At 45.6% G+C, this 25,118-nt stretch overlaps 1 protein-coding gene across 8 annotated transcripts; it reads right to left on the reverse strand.

Moving 5' to 3' along the window:
- Positions 1-212: 212 nt before the first annotated feature.
- Positions 213-23,777, reverse strand: CCDC62 (coiled-coil domain containing 62). Of its 8 annotated transcripts, XM_083717206.1 has the most exons (16): positions 22,837-23,777; positions 22,012-22,176; positions 20,991-21,183; positions 15,887-16,053; positions 14,457-14,558; positions 13,310-13,481; positions 12,189-12,290; positions 11,612-11,700; positions 10,644-10,744; positions 8,665-9,369; positions 5,252-5,429; positions 4,421-4,549; positions 4,069-4,161; positions 3,785-3,850; positions 880-1,981; positions 213-386 (listed from the first exon to the last, which is right to left on the reverse strand). In XM_083717206.1, exons 2-13 carry the CDS (start codon positions 22,045-22,047, stop codon positions 4,075-4,077), a joined length of 2,061 nt encoding a protein of 686 aa, XP_083573332.1. In that variant the 5' UTR covers positions 22,048-22,176; positions 22,837-23,777; the 3' UTR covers positions 213-386; positions 880-1,981; positions 3,785-3,850; positions 4,069-4,074. The 8 variants fall into 8 exon arrangements, with proteins under 8 accessions (XP_083573332.1, XP_083573338.1, XP_083573337.1 ...); XM_083717212.1 differs by lacking the exons at positions 3,785-3,850; positions 8,665-9,369 and having other exon boundaries at positions 23,362-23,763; XM_083717211.1 differs by lacking the exons at positions 3,785-3,850; positions 8,665-9,369 and having other exon boundaries at positions 22,837-23,763.
- Positions 23,778-25,118: the final 1,341 nt, after the last annotated feature.

Genomic DNA, 25,118 nt, shown 5'->3' on the forward strand with positions numbered 1-25,118 from the left:
AGAGTCGTTTCTGTTGGAGATAATTCAGTCTGAAATTCCCAAGTGTCAGAAAAGGTTATTTACGGTATGTATGCAACAACTGTGGCCCATGTTTTGTTAGCCCAAAAATGGAAAAAGAGCAAGGTCCCAACCAAAGAAGAATGGCAACTTAAGTTGACAGAATATGCACAACTTGCAGACTTAACATATAGAACAAGAGAACAAGAAGAACATATGTTTAAAGAAGATTGGAAAACATTTATTGAATATATGGAAAATAATTGTGTACAGCTGAAAACGCTGGCAGCATTAAGATAAATTCAACAGTGTAAATAATTTTTGATGGATGTACCGTATTTTTCGCCCTATAGGACGCACTTTTTCCCCTCCAAAAATGAAGGGGAAATCTGGGTGCGTCCTATGGGGCGAATGCAGGCTTTCGCTGAAGCTTGGAGAGCGAGAGGGGTCGGTGCACACTGACCCCTCTCGCTCTCCAGGCTTCAGGAAGACATCCGCAGCCTGCTTCCCGCAGAGCTGGGCGCGCTGAAAGCAGAGCGCCCGGTGCTTAGGGAACACATCCGCAGCCTAGGCAACCCTGCGGGAGATCCCGCAGGGATGTCTAGGCTGCGGATAGCAGCCTGCTGCTCGGCGCGCGAGGCGCCCTGAAGCAGAGCGCCCCTCGCGCCGGGCAGACATCTGCAGTGTGGGGAGCCCTACAGGAGTTCCCCACAGATCTCCCCACGCTGCAGATAGCAGCCTGCCGCCCGGCACGCAGGGCAACCTGAAGCAAAGCGCCCCGCGCACCGGGCAGACATCAGCCAGCCCCACAAGCTCGGGGGATAGCAGGGAGGCGCAGCGCCGCCATCCCACTGTTCCTCGACCTGGTTCGGTTTCCCCGACCTGGTTTTGGGGGGGAAATAAAGGGAATTTTTTTCCCCTTTATTTCCCCCCCAAAAAACTAGGTGCGTCCTATGGGACAAAAAATACGGTAATAATGGAAAACCAATTTTTATAGTTTTTGTAAAATATAAGTCTACAGGTCATATCGGTTTCAGTGGAGCTTTGTGTAGGGTTACCATATTTCAAAAAACTTTTTTTAGGAAACCCCCAAAATTAATGTTGAACTTTTTACAAAAACACAAATTTTTCACTTGACTTGCCTAAGATCCAGGACAAAGTGCTGCCTTTTGGAAATTCCCCCCAGATGTCAATGCTGCCATTGAAATCCCAGTAATGTTCAGGAAAATTTGGACGTATGGCAGCCCCAGCTTTGTGTCAGAGAACTTTCTCCTGGATTGTGGCTAAAATATTTCCTCCACATTGTGGATAATGACTTATACATATAAAATGTATTCCAAAAACTGTACAGAGCGTTCCTTTGTTACTATACAAATGTTACACCCACACCAAACACTTAAAGCACAATGGAGGACCTGTAGTTTCACATTCCCTGAGCTATAATTCCCAGCACCCTCAACATACTATAGTTCCTGGGATTCTTTGAGAGAAGCTATGTGCGTTGAATGTCCTTTAAATGTATGATGTGGATGTGACCTTAGTTAGAAATACTTCATATAAGGGATGAAAGATTCTGGCGTTAAAAACACTGAGCATAAATTAACTGTAGGTAAATGCAAAATATCTGTACAAAAACAAGGAAAAGCCACAAACACATATTTATTTCTTTTCTTAAAAATCACCTATTAATGACCAGTTACATATTTAAATAACCTTCCAAAAATATACTGGCAGTTAATCTGAGCATATGAAGTCGTTTTTATTCATTCAGCATAATTCTAGTTTTTTAAATAAAAAATAGAGAATGAATCCGAGTGTTTTGTCACGGGTCTTTGGCACTTGAGAGCTTTTCAGAGAGTTAAATAAACGGAGCTGTAGAAGAACGCTGAGTGACTGTCCACTGAGTTTAACACACCATGATTATTTTTGTCTTCGAAAGAAAGGGTGCATTTCTCTGCTCTTGTGGATAAAACATGGGAGACACCTGCTTTGAAAAGAGAAGGAAAGTTTTGAAGAAGCAAAACACGCTGAAACTCCACACCGTAATTCAGTTCCAGGCTTTGCAGTTTTATGACAGCATATGGAAAAACACAGCCAGTTAGAACCTCAATGACGCCTGGAGGGTTTTTTTTGTTTGTTTTAAAGGTGTATTTACTTCATGGGATGAACTGTCTGCCACAAAGCTGACTTTGTGTCACTGCCGGAAACTTTCATTTCCAGTGCTCCGCAAACAGCTAGCAGTTCAGGAGTTTCCATGTTGACAAAGATATTTTTCCTTCATGGCTGACAACAGGTACATCAGCATTTACAAGCCGTGAGGCATGCCAGAGATGCCAAGGGCTCCAAAGTAACATATTTCTAATTTCTTTGACATTTGTCTAAACTCCTTTCCAACACAAGCCTAGGCTGTGACGGATCGTCTTATTTATTTTATTTGCACATTTATAAAATGGTTCACAACCAAAAGCTGCTTAAACAGTGTACGATAAGAATAAATAAAATAAAGAGACAAAAGATTACTGACTCAATAAACTAAAAGCAATAAAACCAATGGCAGACCTAATTGCAGTGACTGCTCCTCAGGGAGCAAGGCCTAACCTAAGATCGGTGAACAAACCGGACAAGACAACGTTTGGGGTTTTTTAAAAAACTGGTCACAACTTTATTGATTCCAGATATAGATAGGATTTGGCTTAGGCATTAGGTGTATAGCGCTCCCAGCCTCCTGGTGGAGAGCTGAGGAATGACAGGGTCGAGCCTAGGATTAGTTACAGGTAGGTCTGCCGTAGTCGAAAGAAAAAAAAAATCCTTCCAGTAGCACCTTAGAGACCAACTAAGTTTGTTATCGGTATGAGCTTTCTGAAGAAGGGTGCATGCACACGAAAGCTCATACCAATAACAAACTTAGTTGGTCTATAAGGTGCTACTGGAAGGATTTTTTTAAATTTTGTTTCAAGCCTAGGATTAATGAGTCAACTGCAAGACTCTACAGGTGGCACTCCCAAGCCGCTGAAGGCAGCTGTAAGGCCCATCAGCTACACACCTCAGCTTTTGGACAGAGACTTCCAACTAGACCCCTCTAACAGGGTACCCAGTGAACACACCTCTTTTGAAGTTGGAGTGACACACTGCCTGATGTTAGACTAAAGGATTCCACCCAATGCCTTATCTGGTCTTCAACTGACTACAGTCCTGAGGTCAGGTGCAGCCGACATTTATCGGCTGGGGGCAGACCAGAGCAAAGCCTGCTCCACACTGGTCTGCTCTTAAGCTCAGCCCACCTGTCCTGCCCAGATTTCAGTCAGTAAGTGATTCCAGAGGACTGCATCTGCATCACTAAAAGTCTGTTTTCTAGTGCATACTAAGTGGACCCTGGGGGCATGCAGCACTCTTGGCAGTGCTCCATTGGAGAAGTGCAGTTAGGTAATATGGCTAAAATTACTTAAATCTTGGGGGCAAGTGCTGTATGCACACTGGAACATGATTCCCAGCCTCTGCAGAAAGGAAATCCTGCCACTGTCATGGCATTTAAGTGCCCACAGATCACACCAACAAAATTCAGAGGGTTTGGCAGCCCAGGAGCAACAGGCTTGCCATAATACTGCTGCTGTGGTTTTGGGGAACCTAAGGGCAAACTTCCACAACATACATTGAAAGCACATCCAATGCACATGACTTTCCCCAAAGCATCCTGGGGTTGTTAATGGTGCAGAAAAATGTGGCTCTGTGCAGAGGAAACTACAGCTCAGGAACTAACTCTAGCGCTTTAAATGTGTGCTAGATGTACCTTAAATGTATGTTGTGGCAACCAACACGCATTACTCTCTGCATATCACATCTTCACCTGCAAATACTCAAAAAACAAATAACTTGTTATGAGTAGGGAACATATGTATAAAACGCAACAGACAATTTAGAGATAACTTTAGCACAACAATTTTTCGCACTGCTTTGCAACTGCACTTGGAACTTTATACCAGCAGGTGTTCATATACATTTTTTTACTGTGCTCTTCAGCTCTGTGTTGTGCAAAGTCAACAAATATGGAGAGGAAAGGCAAGAACGACTGACCTGAGGTCATAAAGAAAAAAGGGAAAGCTTCATCTCGCTTTCCTCCGCACTTGGCAATCGCCCTTTGCAAAGGGATTCGCTATACTCTCCTGCCTGTCAAAGGACATTAACATCTGTATTACATCCTTAAGAAAATAACCATGAAAAAGAAATGTGTGGTTGAGGGCATAAGCTAGGTTAAAAACTACTCATAAATACATTTGTTTTGCAGTATGCAATTAGTATAGTTTAGATAGATGATAGATGATTAGATAGATAGATAGATAGATAGATAGATAGATAGATAGATAGATACTTCTGTTCTAAGTCAATTCTCTTTGTCACCAAAACTGTTTGGAAAGCCAGAAATTACCATATGAAGGCTGTTGTTGGGGCTGCATCCAGGGCTGGGACCAAGCAGGTTGCTGAGCTCCAGGTCTGCTACCATCTGGCGGGACTCTGCCAGCAGCCGCTGCAGCTTGCTGGTGGGCGAGCAAGAATCCTAGGATGAACCAGAACAAAATGTGTCAAGGAAGACCTGGAACCAGAGACACAAGGTGGGTTTGAACACAGAGATCATTGGGAAGGAAAGCACAGAGACAGCCTAACTTTGGAATATTTCTACATGCCTTCAGGGCTGCCAGCAGGTACTCTGGAAGCAGGCAGCAATGGGAAGCAGAATTAGCAGGATCAAGAACCTCAGCAGCCTTGGACCTTCTTTTTCTTTGGCAATCACTCATAGCCGAGTAAGACTGTGTTATTCTACCTTTGCTCTTGATGTAGATCTTCACTCACCTCTTCTTCCCTGGTTGAGGAGGTGCCGTTTTGTGGTTCGCTTCAGGTGCCAAGGTGACTTGGGCTGGCCCTGGGCCAAGCCTAGCAATGAAACCTAAAGTTCCGAGTTCCAGATTCAGGGCAAGATGGGGACTGTAACCCAAAAATTATTAATTGCATTGCAGATGGTGTAGCTACTTAGTAGTCACATGCCCACATCCTTGTGCCCCAGACCCAGCAAAATGCCCGAGGATGGAGCTCTGGCAAAGGTTAGCGAGGAGCTGGAGGGGGAAATGGGCAACTGTGAGACTTCTGCACAAGTGATAAATGGGATAACTGTGGCCACCAACAGATGGCTGTAGATCAAGAGTGCTACAATAGCCAGGGAGGACCCAACAAAACATGCTGCCTCACAAAACCAGACACTCACTTTGTGGATGGTCAGATGGCAGCATCCATTGGCTGCCTGGATGTCTGTTAAGCTCATGAACTCCGAAGGCAGCTCTCCTTCAAACAACTTTTCGTCTCCCTTGCTCCCGCTTGTCTTTTGGGTGGATGTCAGACAGGGAGCACCCAAGTCCGAAAAATGCAGGTCCACATCATGGTCACTGTGTATATTGAAAATAATATTTTTAGAAAGTCATCTTCAGCAAACATTGTAAGGAAAGGGTATAAATATGAGGGTTAGGTACAGCACCATGCTTTTTAAAACATAAAGGGGATAAGAAAGCAACAGACGTGCAGGTTCATAAGGCAATTCTGGACTGGTGGAATCTAATTTTAAACTCCCTTTAAAGAAAAATAAGTTTCTATTTCTTATGACTGCAGAAACTTGGTTTGCAGCGGAGGAACCAGGGCCCTTTATTTATTTCATTTACCAAATGTGCATACTGCTTAATTGTAACAGAACCTCTAAGTGGCTTACAAGAAGTATTTGAATTATCCACAAAAATAATTAAAAACATTTCAAAGACAATTAAAATCAGCAGTAAAAAAAGAGAAAGAAATGGAAACACATCAAGACCTACATTTCTGGAAATGCTTGCCTAAACAAAAATGCATTAAGCAGGTACTGAAAAGGGTATTTCAAAGGCTCCTGCCTGAGGTCCGAAGGCAGGGAGTTCCAAAGTGTAGGTGCTGCCATACTAAAAGAACAATTTATGACAAATGCAGAACAAGTAGTGTGCGGCACCTGTATTATTATTATTAAATTAAATTTCTATACCACCCTTCATCTGAGAATCCCAGGACAGTTTACAATACAAAAACACAAAAATACACAACATAGTAACAAACAAAAACAACCCCACACCCCGGAGTTTAAAAGGCCATAGATTGTGTAGTTAGCCAGAGGCCTAGGAGCAAAGAAATGTAACAGTGCCTTCGTCTTGCCAGGATTCAAGCTCAGCTTATTTTCCTTCATCCCTCCCAGCACTGTGTCCTGGTTCCACACAGCCTCTTCCAATTCAGATGTTATGCAGAAACAGAGCTGAGTGTCGTCAGCATACTGATAGCACCTTGTTCCCAAAATCCCAGTGACTGCTCCTGGAAGCTTCATATAGTCTAATTTGTCAGCTCCTAAATGATATCGAGAACGAGAACAACTTGGCCACAATAAGGAAATTTTGTCCATGGTATGACTATTTTCTACCTTCCCATTTCGACTCTCTGGCACCCTATCTGCATAACCTAGCAATTCTAAAACGTAGACACGTTTTTAATCTCGCAAGATTGAATGTATTGCCCTCGGTTGTACTTGAGGGACGATTCCAACAGATTCCACATGAACACTTATGTCCCTGTGGAGATGGCAGTACCATATTGGTGGTGCATGCCTTTCTGGCTTGTACTTTTTATAAAGACTCGAGGAATGAGATTATCACCCTTCTTGTATTGACCATTCCGGGTCACCCAGCCACTGCCACAGTGTCCTTTCTCTTGGCAGATCAAGATGAGCAAAGGCTGCAAGGTTTTTAGCTGGGGCAATCAGTATAAGATCCACTATTTGACTATTTATTCAAAACCCTAAAATGTATTTTATATAATTGACTTTTTATTTGTATTTCTATTCTTTTTATATTGTATTGTTGTTTTATTGCTATAGCCAATGGCTGATGCAAATAAAGATTCATTCATTCATTCAGCTTCATATAGACATTGAATAGCACTGAGGATAAAACAGAGCCCTGTGGCACCCCATTGCATAACCCTGAGGGGGCCAAAAAGGGACAAGATGCCTGCCTCTCTCTCTCTCTCTCTCTCTCTCTCTCTCTCACACACACACACACACTTGGTGAGCGAGCTGAACCATGAAGAATGGCAGTAGTTGCAGGATATGGGTGCTATTCAACTAAGTTTTACTCAGAGCAGATCCACTGAAATAAAGGAACCTACTGTAACTCAGACATGCTTATTTAATTCACAACATTTATATACCGCTTGACTGTAATCAAACCTTGAAGCAGTTTACAAAAAGAACAAAATTCTCAGGGGGGGAAAAAGTTCATTATTTCAATGGGTCTACTCTGAGTAACACTTAGTGGACTACCACCTTGTTTCCAATAATGGCCAATGTGGTCCCTGCCCCCAAGATGTTGCTTGACTTCAACTTCCAGTCCCTGACCTTTGTCCACGCTGGTGGAGCTGCTGGGGCCTGACAGCATTCAGTGGGACGCAGGTCTGCAACTGTGCAAGGGGAATGGCCAGACTCACCCAGGTGTACAAACCAGCTCTGCTGCTGGGTCATGTGATGAAAGGAGATTACAAGCAATGTGAAGTCTCAGCTCTTTTTATGGGCTTTGGAAGAAAGTGAAGAGATTTATTTACAGCTGGCGTACTAAGCTAGAGGGGACTGGGTATGAATTCCAAGGTGAGCTAGATGGGGCTGCTCCAGATCCACATTCCATTTTAAGTCATGCGCCCTTGAAAGCAGCTGTGTGGCTGACCAATGCTGCTCTGACCAGCCCCAGGCCCTTTGCACAGCTTGATTCTCTCCCCCACCCCCGCAAAAAAGTGGCCAACAGAAGCTCACACATATCAAAAGTGCAAACTGATCTGTGTGGAGGTTAAAATTGCAGGCCATGCTTGCAATGGGTTTGTTTATAAGAGTGCTCAAATCACAGGGTGGTGATTTTGCCCCTTTAGTTTCTGGTCAAGGGGGGCAGGAGTGGACTAAAACGGGTGGGGGGTGTCCCAGAATGAGGCCTGTGGATTTTTATCCAGGACTCTCTCCCCTCTGCCCAGTCCCCCAGTAATTAGAGTAATGCTTTATGACTAGAGGAGCGGAGAACTTGAGCTGGAGCTGCTGCCTGAAGTGCAGCAGGCAGAAGGCACTATTCTGCTGAGCAAGCAGGGACAAAGATTCAGGCGGTTCAGATACAGACCAAGATTGGCTGGACCAGAAGCTTTGTGCTGCCTGTCAGTTTAATCTGATTAAAACAGCCTTTGTCCATGTCTAGCAGCAGACTAGCCAGGTAGCCACCTGCCTGCCTGTTTGTTTCCTTCCCTTTCCTTTTTTGCTCCAAGACATAAGTAGGCAAACTAAGGCCCAGGGGGCGGATCCGGCCCAGTCGCCTTCTAAATCTAAATTTTTACATGAGTAGAATGTGCCCTTTTATTTAAAATGCATCTCTGGGTTATTTGTGGGGCATAGAAATTCGTCTGAGGGACAGTGGACCGGCCCCCTGCTGAAAAAGTTTGCCGACCCCTGCTCTAAACAGTCTGATGAAGACTAGCTAGTTGGTTTATTAAAAGATTGTTCAAAGGCTTTTCATTTGGCGTAGGGACAGTCATAGCTAAGTAGAGAATCGACCAATTTTGTAGGCAATTAGCAAAATACTGAACCTTTTCGACTTGCCGCTTCTAATTGCAGCCTGAGGACCGTTGGGAAAAGATCCGTGCCATGAACCTGCCTCTCCCTTCACAGGCTTGAAAATCTGCATCCACCGCTGGTCACTTACAGGCTGGTACAGTGTGACTTTGTTTATGGAGCTGCGGGAGCAGTACCCCGACTCCAGCCCTTTAAATGGACTAGGAGACTTGCTGGGACTCAGCCCACATGTGCCCATCTCTTTATCTTTACAATCCTCACTGGATTTGTCGGAGAGCCTCAACACAGGACTCTGGCAGTTTGTGGGCTCAGTGTGGCAATTTAGGTCGAGCCAATGCTCATGAATTGGTAAAGATGCCGCAAAGCTTTGCTCCGGCGCCCGGGCCATTTCCCTGCCTTCTGCCTTCCACATGCTGTCTGACTGGGAGGCAGGTCTGCTGTCTGTCTCCCCAGAACTCAAGGATCCGCTCTGATCCAGCTCTTCCCTATGCATAGTTCTTGGCCCATAAAACAGCCCTTCCTGAAACTGATCCAAGCTTGCTGGCTGTCTGTCCTCGGGGCCCTTTTGCTGCCTATTCTCGGCTCTGTGTGCTTCGCAGGTATTTTTTGAACTACAGCTGGGAGAATGCACAAACCGGGTGTGTATCTTCTGATGGGCTTCGCTACACACTGTGTCTTTGTTGCCGCTACTTCCAGGATCTGACAAAACTATCTCTGTGCTATAAAGGGCACAATAAGGAACTCACGTTATCAAGACTGCATTTAACAACTTAAGCCTATACATTATCTGAACTGCACCCATCAATCTCTACACACTTCGTCCACCCAAGGGTGTCTCATTCCTGTTTCAGACATGCAGGATCTTCCAGCCCTTGAGGATTTGCCCCACTCGGCTTCTACTGTTGCTTCACAATAAGTTTCAAGGGAACTGGGAGTTGCGGGTACTGCTAAATACATAATCAAATAACTGCTGGTTTTTGGATCTGTGAAGGGACAACCTCTATCTGTTTCTCTGCCCTGGCATGCCTATTTAGCCTGCAAGAATTTCCTCTTCAGATTGGCATAAACTCTACAGGACGTAACAGTGACATCTGCCCCCATCTCTTTTTTTTAAGCTGAGCCCAAGGGAAAATCCTTGTAATGTCATCAGTTAGCCCTAATTAAAGTTGTTATTTTACTGTCCTGAACTATATGCTGTGAGACAGCTTAGCAACCTGGTGGCTCTCAATGCAGGCAATGCCAAGTGGCTCTAATTTAGGAGAACAGAGTCTTTCTAACACGGCACAGCTGGGGCGCCCCGATTCAGTCTTTTGGCTGTGCAGCTTCCACTGCTGGTCTTTTCAAGGCTGCTCCAAGTTGTGTGTTGAACCAAGAGCAGGAGCATGGTCAGCTGCTAAGTGACCACACTCCAAGAATGGAGCAGAAGGCAGCATTTCAACAAATACTGTTGGCTGTACTATGATTGGTATGGTGCATTTCTAGGGGTTTCCTCTTAACGAATGTTGATGAATTAGTGCTTAAATAAGCTCTATGCAGGGCTGGAAGAACCAGGGTTAGGATTTTGAAATGTTTTCCTAACCCTGCCTCTGGGCAACATGTAAGGTAAAGGTACCCCTGCCCGTACGGGCCAGTCTTGACAGACTCTAGGGTTGTGCGCTCATCTCACTCTAGAGGCCGGGAGCCAGCGCTGTCCGCAGACACTTCCAGGTCACGTGGCCAGCGTGACGAAGCGGCTCCGGTGAACCGGCACCAGAGCAGCACACGGAAACGCCGTTTACCTTCCCGCTATAAAGCGGTCCCTATTTATCTACTTGCACTTAAGGGTGCTTTCGAACTGCTAGGTGGGCAGGAGCTAGGACCAAACGACGGGAGCTCACCCTGCCGCGGGGATTCGAACCGCCGACCATGCGATCGGAAAGCCCTAGGCGCGACCCAACATGTAAGTCCCCTTTAAAAGCAACCTTCTCTCCAGAAAGCCATTTGCCACTTTTACCTGGCCTCGTGTGCCTGTGTCTTATGTTTCTGCTTCGTTTCCTGGGAACTCTCCAAGTTGAAATGCAGAAACTGCAGATCTCGTTGCTGCTTCACATAGATCTAAAGGCAGACAACAAAACAACCAACAAACCTCAGAAGAGCAAGCAGTTCAATTTGATAATTATTTTTGCCCTGTTTTTCTCTTCACAGACACACAAAGCAGGAAATTTAAAATACAAACAATAATAATGAGGGCATTCCAGACAGAGTTCATAGTAATTTTAAATGGTTTGTTCTTAAGATTTCAGAGAACTATCAGAAATACCTCCCACTCCAATTTTTCCATATTCAGTACATGCTCCTATAACAATTGTAAAGACTTGTGTAAAAAAAAAAGAGAAAAATATTTTTTTGTCTTGTTTTCATAGATAATTCAAGACTAAAAGAAAACAAAATTCATCTGTACATGTAAAAAGTAGTGCTCCAATTTTAGTTATTTAAGTATCCCACTCTGTTTCGAGGATCTCCAGAATGGTTCTGGCCATTCTAAGCCTCCATTTAAGATCAGGCCAGGCTGAAGGATGGTGACTGGACTACGGTTTCCCAATAAGATTCATGGCTGTGCCTTGGCCTGGACTATCTAGCTACTTTATTATTCTCTCAGGGCAGCATACAGATAATTAACACCATGTACGAATAAACCATACCAAGCTGTTATTTAACCACAAGCATTTGGAGATATCTTCCAGTGCATATGAATTTAAAATATTTTACTATATTTCACTTGAGATGCTTTAGAGACGTTCATCCTTTCTATTTAGTTCACATATTCCAAGACTGAGCCCCAGTATCAAAAACAGGTTCTTCAAACAAGTTACTGCAACAGCCAATTCTGTTCACCTTTGATTTTTGTTATGTTCCTCATTGCGACATAAAAGGACAAAAACAAGTGCAATCCCCTCCCCCACCCAGAAACTGGAGTCAAACCTGTCGCAAATTGCTCAGTTCTGTGTCAGTTCGCAGTTGTTTAGATTTAGCAGACTGAAGCAACTGGTCTTTTCTGTTTGCTCTTTCAGCTGTTAGGAGAGAGGGGTTGAATGGTTGGTGATTTTCCACAACAAAGAATTGCACAGAGAAACAATAAATAAGCAATAATCATAAAGAAAATGAACGCTAATTTAGCTAACATTTTCTTTTTTTTATACACAGGGATTTCTTTAGAATCAGGTCCTTAGGGGAGTGATTTCCCCTCTTGGGAAGCAGGGATGGGGATTCTGTGGCTCTCCAAATGTTGTTGGACTGCAACTCCCATCATTTCTGACCACTGGTCATGCAGGTTGAAGGGTGTTGGAGTCCACCTACATCTGATCAAAGGTTAGAGGGAATGGTTCCACTCCATATGGAAACTAGTCCTGATTTCTGGCCAGGTATTTTTGATCAACAGCTGATACCTAAAAAAAGCATACAGGCAAAAGATCCAACACCATATTTGCTAAATCAGAGCAGATGGACTGTAGGCTCCCCTCAAAAGCTAAGGTCCAAACGTTAGTTTTTGTCTACTCACCACTAAGCATCAACTCGTTGTTCAAATAACTGTTTTCTTGCTTGAGGCGTATGATTTCCTCCCTCTGCTCATTGTTTTCTTTTGTTTTCTCAATGAGGTCACCTATAAAACAAAAAGAGAGGGTGTTGCTGAGATGAAATGTCTTCTAAAGACAGTTCACATCTATTATCATAAGCATGAGGTGATAAACCAAAAGTCCGGCAAGAACTTTTTGTTGCAATGCAACACTAAAATTCATATCATTGCAACAAGGATTAAAATTATACATTGAATATATAGTTTATCATTAACAGTTTACTGTACATTATTACCAACAAAATTGTACATTAACTATAACTGGCTCATTCATTGCAGGGTATCTGAAGGACAGCAGGTTACCGTAATAGCTTGCACACACATTAAGGTTTTCTGCTCTGGGTACCCCACCGTCAGAAGTGAGGGGGTCGTGACCAGGCACTGGGCCTTTTCTGTGGTCAAACACTCATTGGGAACATCTGTCAAGAACCCATGATATTATCATTCAGCACAGCAATTTTTTTTTTTAAAAATGCCTGAACTTTGGGTGGCACTCAAATTTCCAGCTAATCTGCTGTCTTATTTTGCTCCTGCTTCTATTGTCTCTTTCGTTGTGATGGATTGTATTTATACAATTAGCTATTTGTAAAAGGTTTGTTGAAAGCTGCCCTGGGGCCAACATTGGTGGAAAGGAGGGGTACAAAGGTTTTAAATAAAATAAATGTACGTTAACTTGCAGTCTGATTATAGAAAATAGCATGTACTTTTTTGGGAGGGGGTCTTTTGCCTCTGATGCAATTCCAAAAAGAAGGAATGGGGGAAAAAGTTATTAAATGCTTCTCTTTCCTTTTAAAAAAATTGTCGTAGTTTCTGCTCTTTAAATTCTAAGTCCCCGTATATTCAATATCTGAAAAAAGGCACCTACATATTGAGTTTAGGGGAAAACTGCAAATTTACTTAAATATGAAGGCAGGTGATTAATGAACTGAAAATTCTCTGATTGATGGATAGCCTGATTCCTTTGGCTGGAGCAAATGCAAACAGGAACACTATCCTTCTCCAACTCAGTTTTAGATTATGAATATCAAATTCTAAGCATTGTTTACCTTTTAATTTGCTTGTTTCCAACATAAGTTCCTTCAGCCTGAGTTTAAAATCCTGCTTTTCCCTATTGACGCTTGATTCCTCCATCTTTGCTGCACGCAGAGCGTTTTCTAATTTTTTAAATTTACATGTAAATTCAGTAATATGATTCGTTGCTTCAAGTATATCATTATCCTAACCAAAACAAAAACAAAAACAATTTGGTCCATTGTTTTGCCTTGTTTGCTGCCATCTGTGCCTCTTTCATTTTATATGTTGAATGCTGAAAGTTATTAGTCCCATTTCAAAAACTAGCTCAGAGCTTGGCAGTGTTCATCTGATTGAATGAACATTTTATTTATTTAACAGATTTGTATCCTGCTTTTTGACCAGAGTCCTCAATGTTGGCTCACAACGTTCACAAAATAGAACTGTTCCATTAAAAATCTTTTGCTTCTAAAATTAAAACCATGAAAGAAATATATCTATGAATGAAGATATTAGGGGAGGAATGGGGAGACCAGAAGAGAACAGGTTGGGAGGGGGAACCATTTAAAATACTGGACTCGAAAACAAAATAAAGAAATTAAAAACTCCCAAAGTTGCGGTCTTTTCCCCAAGCTCAGTGGAAGAACACTGCTTTGCATGCCGAAGGTCCCAGGTTGGAACCCCAGCATTTGCAGGTAAGGCCAGGAGAGACTTCCGTCTGAAATCCCCGAAGACAGCAGACCTGTGAGCAGAACCAAGCCTTTCACCAAATCCCTACCAAGAAACTTAAAACCTCATATTGGGAGTGGGGATTTCATGTCCCGCTGAACACCTCCCTTCCCTCCAGGGTTTTCTTACCTCCCTTTTCTCCATGTAGAGCCCCGTAATTGAAAGTAACCTCCTACTAGCAGGGGTGGGAAACCAGCTTAAAAATCAGTTTGGATAGAGCACTGCAGACAGTGGGTGGCGATGGGAAAGGTTCTACTCCCTGCTACTGATGCTGCATTTTAAATACTGGTCATCTTCCCCTGCTCTAGAAGCAGCATCCGGTTTGGGCCCTGCCCCTTTCTTATTTAAGTGTACCTAGAAACAGGGGTGCTCCTAACATACAGAGTGGCTGGGGAAACCCAGCCAGATGGGCAGGGTACAAATAATAAATTATTATTATATAGGTAAAATTACCTTTAACTTTAACATAGTAAGCAGTTCCTGCTCTCTGGCTTGCAGCTGTCCTACTTTATTGGACAGCTCCATCACTGAGCAACTGAGGGCTTGATTTTTCTCCTAGGAAACAGAAAAGAAAGGAAAAAGTGTTGACAGTGAAATCTAAACCCTGTGCGCTGTGTGGCCTTCCCAGCCCACAAGCAGAAAGCTACCCTAGCAGCCCACATCCTTGATCACTTAAGAATGACTTAAGCATGACTTAAGAAGAGCCACCTTACTGCAAATTCAGTACACTAGTGTGAGCACAGAATCTTAGCTCACAACATCTGATGGAGAAAAACAAATACATTTCCTTCTTTTGAGTTTGTAGTTAATGCATGTGTTACTTTAGACCACACAAGGGCACTGTTTGTCTAGTGATCTAGCCACCCCGTTTGTAGCTTCTTTGTCAAAGATAACTCCACTCCTAAAAGTTGAGCCATTTTGTTGTTCTCTCCCAACCTGTCTAGATCTCTCTCTTATCATTATTCATCCTGCAATGAGTTTCTGCATAAATAAAGCCTTTGAACTCCAGAAACTCGAAGTGATTATTACAATCAAATTCTCCCATGCTGCAAGGTCTGCTAACAACAACCACAAACTGTTCAATGTGAACTAGCTCTTAATTCTCCCCCTCACTTCCCATTCTTCCTATCCACCTACTGTAACCTGCATCTGCTCTTCCTATTTCACCAGAACCTTATTAGCACACTAACCTAAAAGTGGAATATCCATGGCCAGATCTCCTAAAGGATTGTCCTTTAGCTAAAAGCAGCTGCAGGGCCCCTGGGTATGGAATTCTACTCCCCTCCTCCCTAAAGCTGGCATGAGCCACAAAGGAGAAAACACAGGAAACCTACAATATAAGAAATTTCATAGGGGAAGCTGTGTGGAGGCAAATGTTTTATTTCATAAACTATCCTGTCTATGGTCCAGTCCAATCACACACATGTCCCTTGCATCTGTCTTCAGCCAAATAAAGAAACTGAGATATGTCAGTCATAGAAAATGTCAGGCCTAGTCAGGGGCAGCAGCGGGAACTTCTGGGCACCTTCCAAGGCCTAAGTTCATGTATGGGGTGCACTGCTGATCTCTGGAGCCTCCTGGTCCTCCTCCTCCTCCTCCTATCTGTTGATCTACCTTCTTCAATCCTTCTTCAAACATCTTGAGCAAGAAGGAACAGTAACCACTATAGACTTTATCCTCTCCTATGGGAGGTGGGGTGGTGCAATGATAGTGAGGGAGAGGAAGTGGGTGCTCTTAGGGTAGGGAGGCATGTTGAGAGCATCTTGCTGAAGGGACCACCCACAAAACACCTGGGAGCAGCACTAGGTCAAGTTTGTCCCTTACCAGAGTTACATTCAAATCTACCCAAAGCATTCAGAATCTAGCCACGAACTAAAGCTTACCTCGAGGGCCTGGCAGTGAAGTGATGTGTCAGAGGCTTTCCGAGAGAGTTCCTGGAGCTTCTGCTGAGTATTCTCAAGTGTTATCTTGCGGTCATTTTGCTGGGATTCAAGGTGCTTTAGCCTTCTAGTCAGTGTGCTAATCATCTCATTCCTCTTGTGCAGCTCATCTGAGGGATAAATGACAGGTACTGTTTCTGGGAAAGCAACTGAGAGCAACGATGCACACACAAAACTTCCTTAAACTAAGCTGACGTTTGAAATGTTAAGAAAAAAGCAGAGAGAGAGAGAGGTACAGATATTTTAATTCTACAAAGAAATGTCTACCTAGGAGTCATCCAAAAATGCTTTATGTTCTCCTGGATCTTTTTACCTGCCATGTTTTCCCCCTTATAAATTCCACAATTTGGGAGTTTGAATGGAATTCTTAGCACATCTTTGGGGTTATATTTGAAGGTTTTACATACAGATGTTAGGCATATAAAAATTAACCCAATACAAAAACATGAAGCTCTTTTTGAACAGCACCCATCTTATGTGATATGAGTCCTTTTAGGAAACTACTAGCATTTTGCTATTGTTACAGCATCACTTACGAAAGGTTCTACATGTTTCCTGCCATTCACAACATTCTAGCATTTCCATGGTGCTTCTGTTCAGATAAAATCTCCATTCTGTAGCCAGCCAGCACCTGTGGGACCAGCCAAATAGATTCTCCAAGACCCTGGACTGCAGCATCTTTAAAGTTTCAACAAACAGCTTAGGGCGTATATGAGAAGAGGTGCACATCATATGCTTTAATAGGGCTTATTACCTTTTATTTAATGTCTTTTGTCTGTAACCTAGAGCACAATCATATTGCAACCGCTAAGGGACTGAACATATCAAGCTGCCTTATAGAGAGTCAGTCAATTAATCCATCTTCTCTACTGCTTTCTACTCTCCTGTATGTGAGTGTCTGAGGGCCCTGCTCCTTCCTGCCACTCACCATCTGGCCTGAGGCGGGGCCTGAAGCCTCATAAAGGTCTGCTGGACTCGGCTGCCCAGGAGGACTCTCCTGTATGTGAGTGTCTGAGGGCCCTGCTCCTTCTTGCCACTCACCATCTGGCCTGGGGCGGGGCCTGAAGCCTCATAAAGGACTGCTGGACTCTGCTGCCCGGGAGGACTCTCCTGTGTGAGTGTCTGAGGGCCCTGCTCCTTCTTGCCACTCACCATCTGGCCTGGGGTGGGGCCTGAAGCCTCATAAAGGACTGCTGGACTCTGCTGCCCGGGAGGACTCTCCTGTGTGAGTGTATGGGGTCCTGCTCCTTCCTGCCACTCACCATCTGGCCTGGGGCAGGGCCTGATGGGCCTCACTAGAACAGTTGCTGTTACTGCTGGAGGGGTGCAGAGTGCTTTTAAAATGTTTTAACATTTTTATTTTGAATTTTTTGTATGTGGGGGGGGGTACGGTGGATGTTTATTGGGCCTGGGAATTTGTTTGATTTTTTTGTTTCTGTAATTTTTGTAATTTTTATTGTTTTTTGTTTATATTGTGTTATTTGTGTTGTTGTTTTTTTGTTTGTTTGTTTTTTAAAGAGGTTATTTTGTTCTTAAGGGGAGGGGTCAGGGCTGCCAGGGAATGGGCCCCAGCCCACAAAATGGCTGGGATATGCTTCACAGGGGGGAATGCACTGGGACAACCGATCTCAGTGATCACGGGTAGGAGGAGGAGTTACGCTAAGACCAGACCATGTCATTACAGAGGAGGCAGGTTTAGTCGTTGTCTGAGGACTATCCCTGACTCTGGGTCTGGTCCTGACCGGATGAATACTAGAATCAGCAAGGGATACCCACATGACCTGAAAGTGTTGCTGTGCAATGCCAGGTCAATGATTCATAAGACCACTGCCATCCATGACTTGATCATGGATGGAGGACTTGACCTGGCATGTGTAACAGAGACTTGGTTGGATGAAGCAGATGGGCCTGTCCTTGCCGCTGCTTGTCCACCAGGTTTCTCTTACGCACAGCAACCCAGGTCATGCGGGCGGGGAGGGGGGGTTGCAGTGATTTTTAGGAAGTCATTAGTTTGCACCAGGCGTCCTATTGGGAAGACCCAGTTTTCTGAGTGCATGTTCTGGAAGTTGGGCAATAGGGGCAGTACAGGATTCCTTTTGGTGTACCAACCTCCCCGCTGCACCAAGGATTCCCTGCCCGAGCTGCTTCAGGTCGTGGCGGATGTTCTCCTGGAGACACCTAGCTTGGTTGTCCTAGGGGATTTTAACATCCATGCCGACACGACCTTACAAGGGGCCGCTCGGGACTTCGTGGAAAGCATGGCCTCCATGGGGCTGTCCCTGAATAAGTCTGGCCCAACCCATAGCCGCGGACATGCCTTGGACCTGGTGTTTACCTCTACGGATGTTGGTGATCTGACACTAAGTAAAAGCGAAACGAAAGAAGTGCCATGGTCAGACCACTTCCTGGTGCAACTGGACTTCTCTGCGACCCATCCCCTCTGCAGGGAGGTGGGACCGATTCGGATGGTCCGCCCCCGCCACTTAATGGATCCAAATGGTTTCCAGAGAGTGGTTGGGGATGCTTTATCCCATGTTGATGGCCTTTCAGCCGATTCCCTGGTGGCCCGCTGGAATGTGGAGTTAACCAGGGCTATTGACTGTTTGGCTCCGAAGCGCCCTCTCCGATTGCATGAAGCCCGGAGAGCTCCGTGGTTTTCCACGGATCTGAGGGCAATGAAACAATCGTTGAGACGGCTAGAGCGCCGGTGGCGGATAACTCATTCTGAATCTGACCGGACACGGGTTAGAGCTCAACGTCGAGCCTACCAAGTGGCGATAGTGACGGCGAAGAAGACTTTCTTCACCGCCTCTATTGCATCCGCAGAAAACAGCAGCAGGAGACTCTTTCAGGTGGTTCGCAATTTAGCGGAACCACCTGTAACATCGGGGCCCAGTACGGGCCACATGTTCTCCTGCAATGATTTTGCAAATTTTTTTGCAGATAAAATCGCTCAGATTCGGGAAGAAGTAGACTCCACCGTGGGAGCAGGGCCGGGGCGGGAGAGTGCTAGAGTCCTGTCTGGTCAAGTTGTGTGGGATCAATTTCAATCTGTTACCTCCGAGGATGTGGACAGGCTGCTTGGACGAGTGAAGCCAACCACCTATCTCCTGGATCCTTGCCCATCCTGGCTTATAAAAGCTAGCCGGGAAGGACTGGGCGATGGGCTTCGTGGGGTGGTGAATGCTTCCCTCCGTGAGGGAGCCTTCCCAGATCCGCTGAAAGAGGCGGTTATTAAACCGCTTCTTAAAAAACCATCTTTAGATGCGGCCACGATGGCCAATTATCGCCCAGTCTCAAACCTTCCATTCTTGGGCAAGGTGATTGAGCGAGTGGTTGCTGAACAACTCCAGGCACGCCTGGAAGAAGCGGACCATTTGGATCCCTTCCAGTCGGGATTCAGGCCTCATCATGGGACTGAAACTGCCTTGGTCGCACTGGTTGATGATCTCCGGCGGGCTAGGGACAAAGGTGAGAGCTGTTTCCTAGTTCTGCTGGATCTCTCAGCGGCGTTTGATACCATCGACCATAACATCCTTCTGGACCGTCTTGAGGGGCTGGGAGCTGGGGGCACTGTCATACAGTGGTTCCGCTCCTTCCTCCTGGGCCGTGTTCAGAAAGTGGTGGTGGGGGATGAGTGTTCAGACCCCTGGCCGCTCACTTGTGGGGTGCCTCAGGGTTCTGTCCTCTCCCCCATGCTTTTCAACATCTACATGCAGCCGCCGGGAGGGATCATCAGGAGGTTTGGGCTGGGTGTTCATCAGTATGCAGATGATACCCAGCTCTACCTCTCTTTTAAATCAGAACCAGTGAAGGTGGTAAAGGTCCTGTGTGAGTGCCTGGAAGCGGTTGGGGGATGGATGGCGGCTAACAGATTGAGGTTGAATCCTGACAAGACAGAAGTACTGTTTTTGGGGGACAGGAGGCGGGCAGGTGTGGAGGATTCCCTGGTCCTGAATGGGGTAACTGTGCCCCTGAAGGACCAGGTGCGCAGCCTGGGAGTCATTTTGGACTCACAGCTGTCCATGGAGGCACAGGTCAAATCTGTATCCAGGGCAGCTGTTTACCAGCTCCATCTGGTACGTAGGCTAAGACCCTATCTGCCTGCGGACTGTCTCGCCAGAGTGGTACATGCTCTGGTTATCTCCCGCTTGGACTACTGCAATGCGCTCTACGTGGGGCTACCTTTGAAGGTGACCCGGAAACTACAACTAATCCAGAATGCGGCAGCTAGACTGGTGACTGGGAGCGGCCGCCGAGACCATATAACACCGGTCTTGAAAGACCTACATTGGCTCCCAGTACGTTTCCGAGCACAATTCAAAGTGTTGGTGCTGACCTTTAAAGCCCTAAATGGCCTCGGTCCAGTATATCTGAAGGAGCGTCTCCTCCCCCATCGTTCTGCCCGGACACTGAGGTCCAGCTCCGAGGGCCTTCTGGCGGTTCCCTCACTGCGAGAGGCCAAGTTGCAGGGAACCAGGCAGAGGGCCTTCTCGGTGGTGGCGCCCGCCCTGTGGAATGCCCTCCCATCGGATGTCAAGGCGATGGACAACTACCTGACATTCAGAAGACATCTGAAGGCAGCCCTGTTCAGGGAAGTTTTTAATATGTGACATTTTAGTGTATTTTTTATCTCTGTTGGAAGCCGCCCAGAGTGGCTGGGGAAACCCAGCCAGATGGGCGGGGTACAAATAATAAATTATTATTATTATATTATTATTATTATTTGGACTCGCAGTGGCTATGCAGATGATCAGGCACAGGTAGACATTTCCCCTCTTCTGGGATATTATTTGATCCTTTCAACTGGAGATGCCAGTGACTGAACCTGGGGATTTCTACATGTGAAATGGGCTCTGCCACTGAGCCATGCCCACTGCCATGAAGCTGTGGACAGAGATGTAAACCAGGAAATCACAGTTCAAAAAAACCTAACCAGTGCTCTCAAGTCGCTGTCAGGCTCAGTTCCCTCATCTGCAAAACGGGCACAATGCTCTTACTACTGTACAGGCTGAATTCCTCAGCCTGTAGTCTGCATGGCACTTACTCTCCAATTTGCTGCACCGTTCCGCCAGCGTCAGTATTTTTTGACGATCATCATCCCAAGCCAGCAGCTGCCTTTGGTGAACTGCAACCATATCATTGAGTTCTTTATCACGATCTTTCAGCTCCACAATTAGCAGCTGAAGTTCTTTCCTCTGCTTCTGAATGGTACTGCTCTCCAGTTCAGAGGTTGTATTCTACAAGAGGAAGGGCGGAGAAAACAGTCCCACCTACATCACATCACAAATTAGGTAGCTGTTACAGAAGTATGCAGTTCGAAATACGAAGCATTTATTAACAGCACTGTGGCTTGTTTCTATTCCATTAGAAGCGTGCAACTGTTTCATTGAAAGCTCAGAGACATGTGCATAGTTAAACTATGGAATTCACTCTGACGAGTTGCCTATCAACTTGTATGTTTTTAAAAGGGGATTAAAGAAGTTCATGGAAAATACAGTCATACCTTGGGTTGAAGTCGCTTCAGGTTAAGCCTTTTCGGGTTGTGCTCCGCGGTGACTCGGAAGTAACGGGGAAAGTTCCCGGTTTCGCCGCTTGCGCAGATGCTCAAAATGACGTCATGTGCATGTGCGGAAGTGGCGAATCGCGACCCACGCATGCGCAGTTGCAGGTTGCGTTCGCTTCAGGATGCGAACGGGGCTCCAGAACGGATCCTGTTCGCATCCAGAGGTACCACTGTAATTCTATCAATAGTGACTAACCACAGTAGCTATGTTCTACCTCCACTGGAAGCTGCAGGAGGGGAGAGTTACGTTGCACTCAGGTCCTGCTTGTGGTCTTGGCCTGCTTGGCCACTGCAAGAACAGGATGCTGACCAGATGGGCCAGTGGCCTAATACAGCAAGCTGTTACAAACATACAAGCACCACAGACCTTTCCTAAACTCTAATCTAGAAGTAACCTTGAAACAAAAAAGGAGAATACACATCTAGGTCCATCAGTCTCCTTGGTGCTTAGTGAAATGTGAGGTATTAAATACTGCTTTCAGATTTAACTTGGTTTTGTTACCTGCTGTGGGGTGGAGAGAGGCAATGATGATTCCATAAGGACTGTGCTGTAACAGGTACAATTGTTGCAGAAGTGGTGTGGACAATTTCTAACTGTAGTTCAGCTCTCCCAGAGCAATGAAGAACCCTATTCTTGTGCACTGCAACTCAGCAATTCAGAGGATAACTGTCATAACAGAGATTGAGTGGGGTAACATCAAAAAGTGTTGTTGAAACAACTTATAGTAAGTTTATAGTAAGAGGCCACCTCACATTACGAAAAATTTTAATTACTCAGGAGGAAGGAGACACTGAATTGTATTAAATGTTTGCTGAATTTGTTTGTTGTTGTCTTATTATATACTAATTTGTTTTTAATATAGTTATATCAATTTTAACATTTGCTCATTTTAATGTTTTTTTTCTTATAGGCCTTATCCAAAAGTTCAGACATGAAACACCTAAAGCATTCTAAAACACACAATTAAAAACATATAAAAGCATATTAGAGTGAAAGACATTCTGAATGCAGTGTGTGTGCAAATGCATGCACATAATACATATATTCCCACCTATACAGTGTGCACACACCCCCCCCCCCCCGAGTTTTTAACTGAAAGGGCATAGCAGAAATTTCCAAGTAAATCAATTCTATACAGGGACATGTGAGTTGAAAAGTGGGAGATGGTTTAGAAAGCTAGACAGACGCACCACTCAAATACTCTAAAGAATGAAAGTATACTGTCTTTCTCACTCTCCTCTTTCTTTCTTTCTTTCTTTCTTTCCTCCCCCCACTCCCCCACATTGCCTACACCAAAAAAAATGTCTTAAATGGACTGTAACTAACCTGTATGGAAGATTCTACGATTTGAAAGCAGGGACACTGAATGAACTTTTTTGTGTGACTTATGGAAATCTTTTGATAAAGACATTTTTTTAAAAGACAGGCAGGAGCAGAGGAGTGCACGCTTTTATCTCCTGAGGATTTAAGGCAGGCCCCGGGCGAATTAAAGCATCCCCCCCCCCCGGCCAAAGAATCCTGGGCCCTGCGGTTTGCTGAAGGTGCTGGGAATTGCAGCACCGTGAGGGGAATGAACTACAGATCCCAGGATACGGGGGGGGGGGGGGGAGAGAGAATAACGTGCGCCTCTGAATACCGGGGGGGGGGCAGAGAGTTCACCCGCAGAGCACCCAAGGGAGTGGGGGTCCCCCAGAAAGTGGGTGCGGAGTCAGGGCGGGTGGGGCTGCGGGAGACCGACCCTAACTTTAGAAAACTGAGGGGGCGGGCAGGGGGGGGGGCGTCTCTCTCTCTCTCTCTCTCTCTCTCTCACTGAGGGAAAGGGAAATGGCGGCGGGCGAAGTTGCCGCTTACCCGCCTCCGGCGCCCGCCGCGAGGGGAAAAGGGGGATGGAGCGGCCTCGGAGCTCCCGTCTCCTCTTCCCCGGGAAGCCTCCGCGCTCCGCCTCCAACGGCTGCTCTGCCCCCAGACCCGCGCCAGCCGCCCTTTAACCCGCCTACCGGGGTGGCTTTGCTTCTGTTTTCTTACTCCGGTTTCTTTCATGCGGAGTGGCCACCGCCGCACAGACGATTCTTATGATCATTGCGATTATCGTCCATTAAATTTGTGCGCCGCCCTTTATCCAAAGATCCCAGGGCGGTCCGCAACATCAAGATACCAAAATAGAAGAAAAGCAAACCCACAAGCCCCGTCCAACACATTCCTTCATCGGCCTGAGACCTGGGGGAAGAGAAACATACACCAAGGGGGAGCCGCCACAGAAAAGGCCCCCTTTCATGATATCACCCCCTCTCATGGGCCCCTCATGGAGGAGGCACAGGAGGAAAAACCCCATTGTAGGGGTTCCCAAACATGGGGCCCCAGCTGTTGTTGGACTACAACTCCCATCATCCCTAGCTAGCAGGATCCATGAGCAGGGATGATGGGAATTGTAGTCCAACAGCAGCTGGAGACCCCAAGTTTGGGACATGATTGCAGGGTCTAGGTTGGCTCATATGGGGAGAGACAGTCTTGGAGACCCAGCTCTTCTTCTTTGCCACTGAATGCCAGGTGCTGAGCCACACAGCTTGGGATAGTGATGCCCTGCTTGCTGACTTCCTGTAATGGGCAACTGGTGGTCCACTGTGACAACAGGATGGCTGGATAGATGGGCGACTGGCCTGATCCAGCTGCAGAGCTCTTCGTATGTTTGTTTCCCAGTGTTTTATCCTGGACTAGAATCTCCTCTTCTGCCACAGCTGCCAGAGCACACTGGATTGTACTCCTGTTTAATTAGTAAGAACAAAATAAAGCCCTGGCGGATGCAGCCAAGAGCCCATCTAGGCCAGCACACTGTTCTTACAGTGGCCAACCACAGGCCCATGGGAAGCCCACTTTGAATTCCCAGTAACTAGTATTCAGAGCGTGCTTATGAATATCAGTTGCTGTAAAACACAGCAGTGGAGCATCCTGTCACACTCAGGCCCTGCTTTCCATGGGCACCGAGTTGGGCACTGTGAGGAAAGGATGCTGGCATAGATGGGCTCTTGGCTGCATCTGCCAGGGCTCTTGCGTTCAGAGGCATGCTGCCTCTGCAAGCAGAGGTAGAACATAATCTGGAGTGACTATTGCAGACTAAAATTTTGCTTCCTCCTCCGCCAAATACGCTTTAGCTGTTTATGCAGAATCAGAATTTATTCCTAACAGGCAAGCCCTGTTAAAACATGCATTAACCCCACACTGATTTATTCCATATTTTTCTCCAAATTAATTCAAAATGACTGCTACAGGTCAGAATCCACACTTTGTCCATAAGCACAAATACAAATTCACCCCAGATTCTACATCTTTTTAAACAGGAGTGGGAAACCTGTGGCCCATCAGATGATGCTGGAATCCAACTCCCATCAGACTTGGCTAACACGTCCAATGGTCAAGAATGATTGGAACTGTAGCCTAACATCCAGAGGACCACAGGTTTCCTATTCCTGTGTTAAAATCATTCCAGGTAGAGCACACCCCTTCCCACTACACACTTCTTTCCTAACATACATATCTTAACCAGATTGATTAATCCCACTTTTGTTTAGAACTGCATTCTTTAAACAGGTCATGGTAGCATAGCAGCTGTC

The sequence above is a fragment of the Podarcis gaigeae genome (assembly GCF_964106915.1).
Source record: "Podarcis gaigeae genome assembly, chromosome: 16".
NCBI classification, from domain to species: Eukaryota; Metazoa; Chordata; class Lepidosauria; order Squamata; family Lacertidae; genus Podarcis; species Podarcis gaigeae.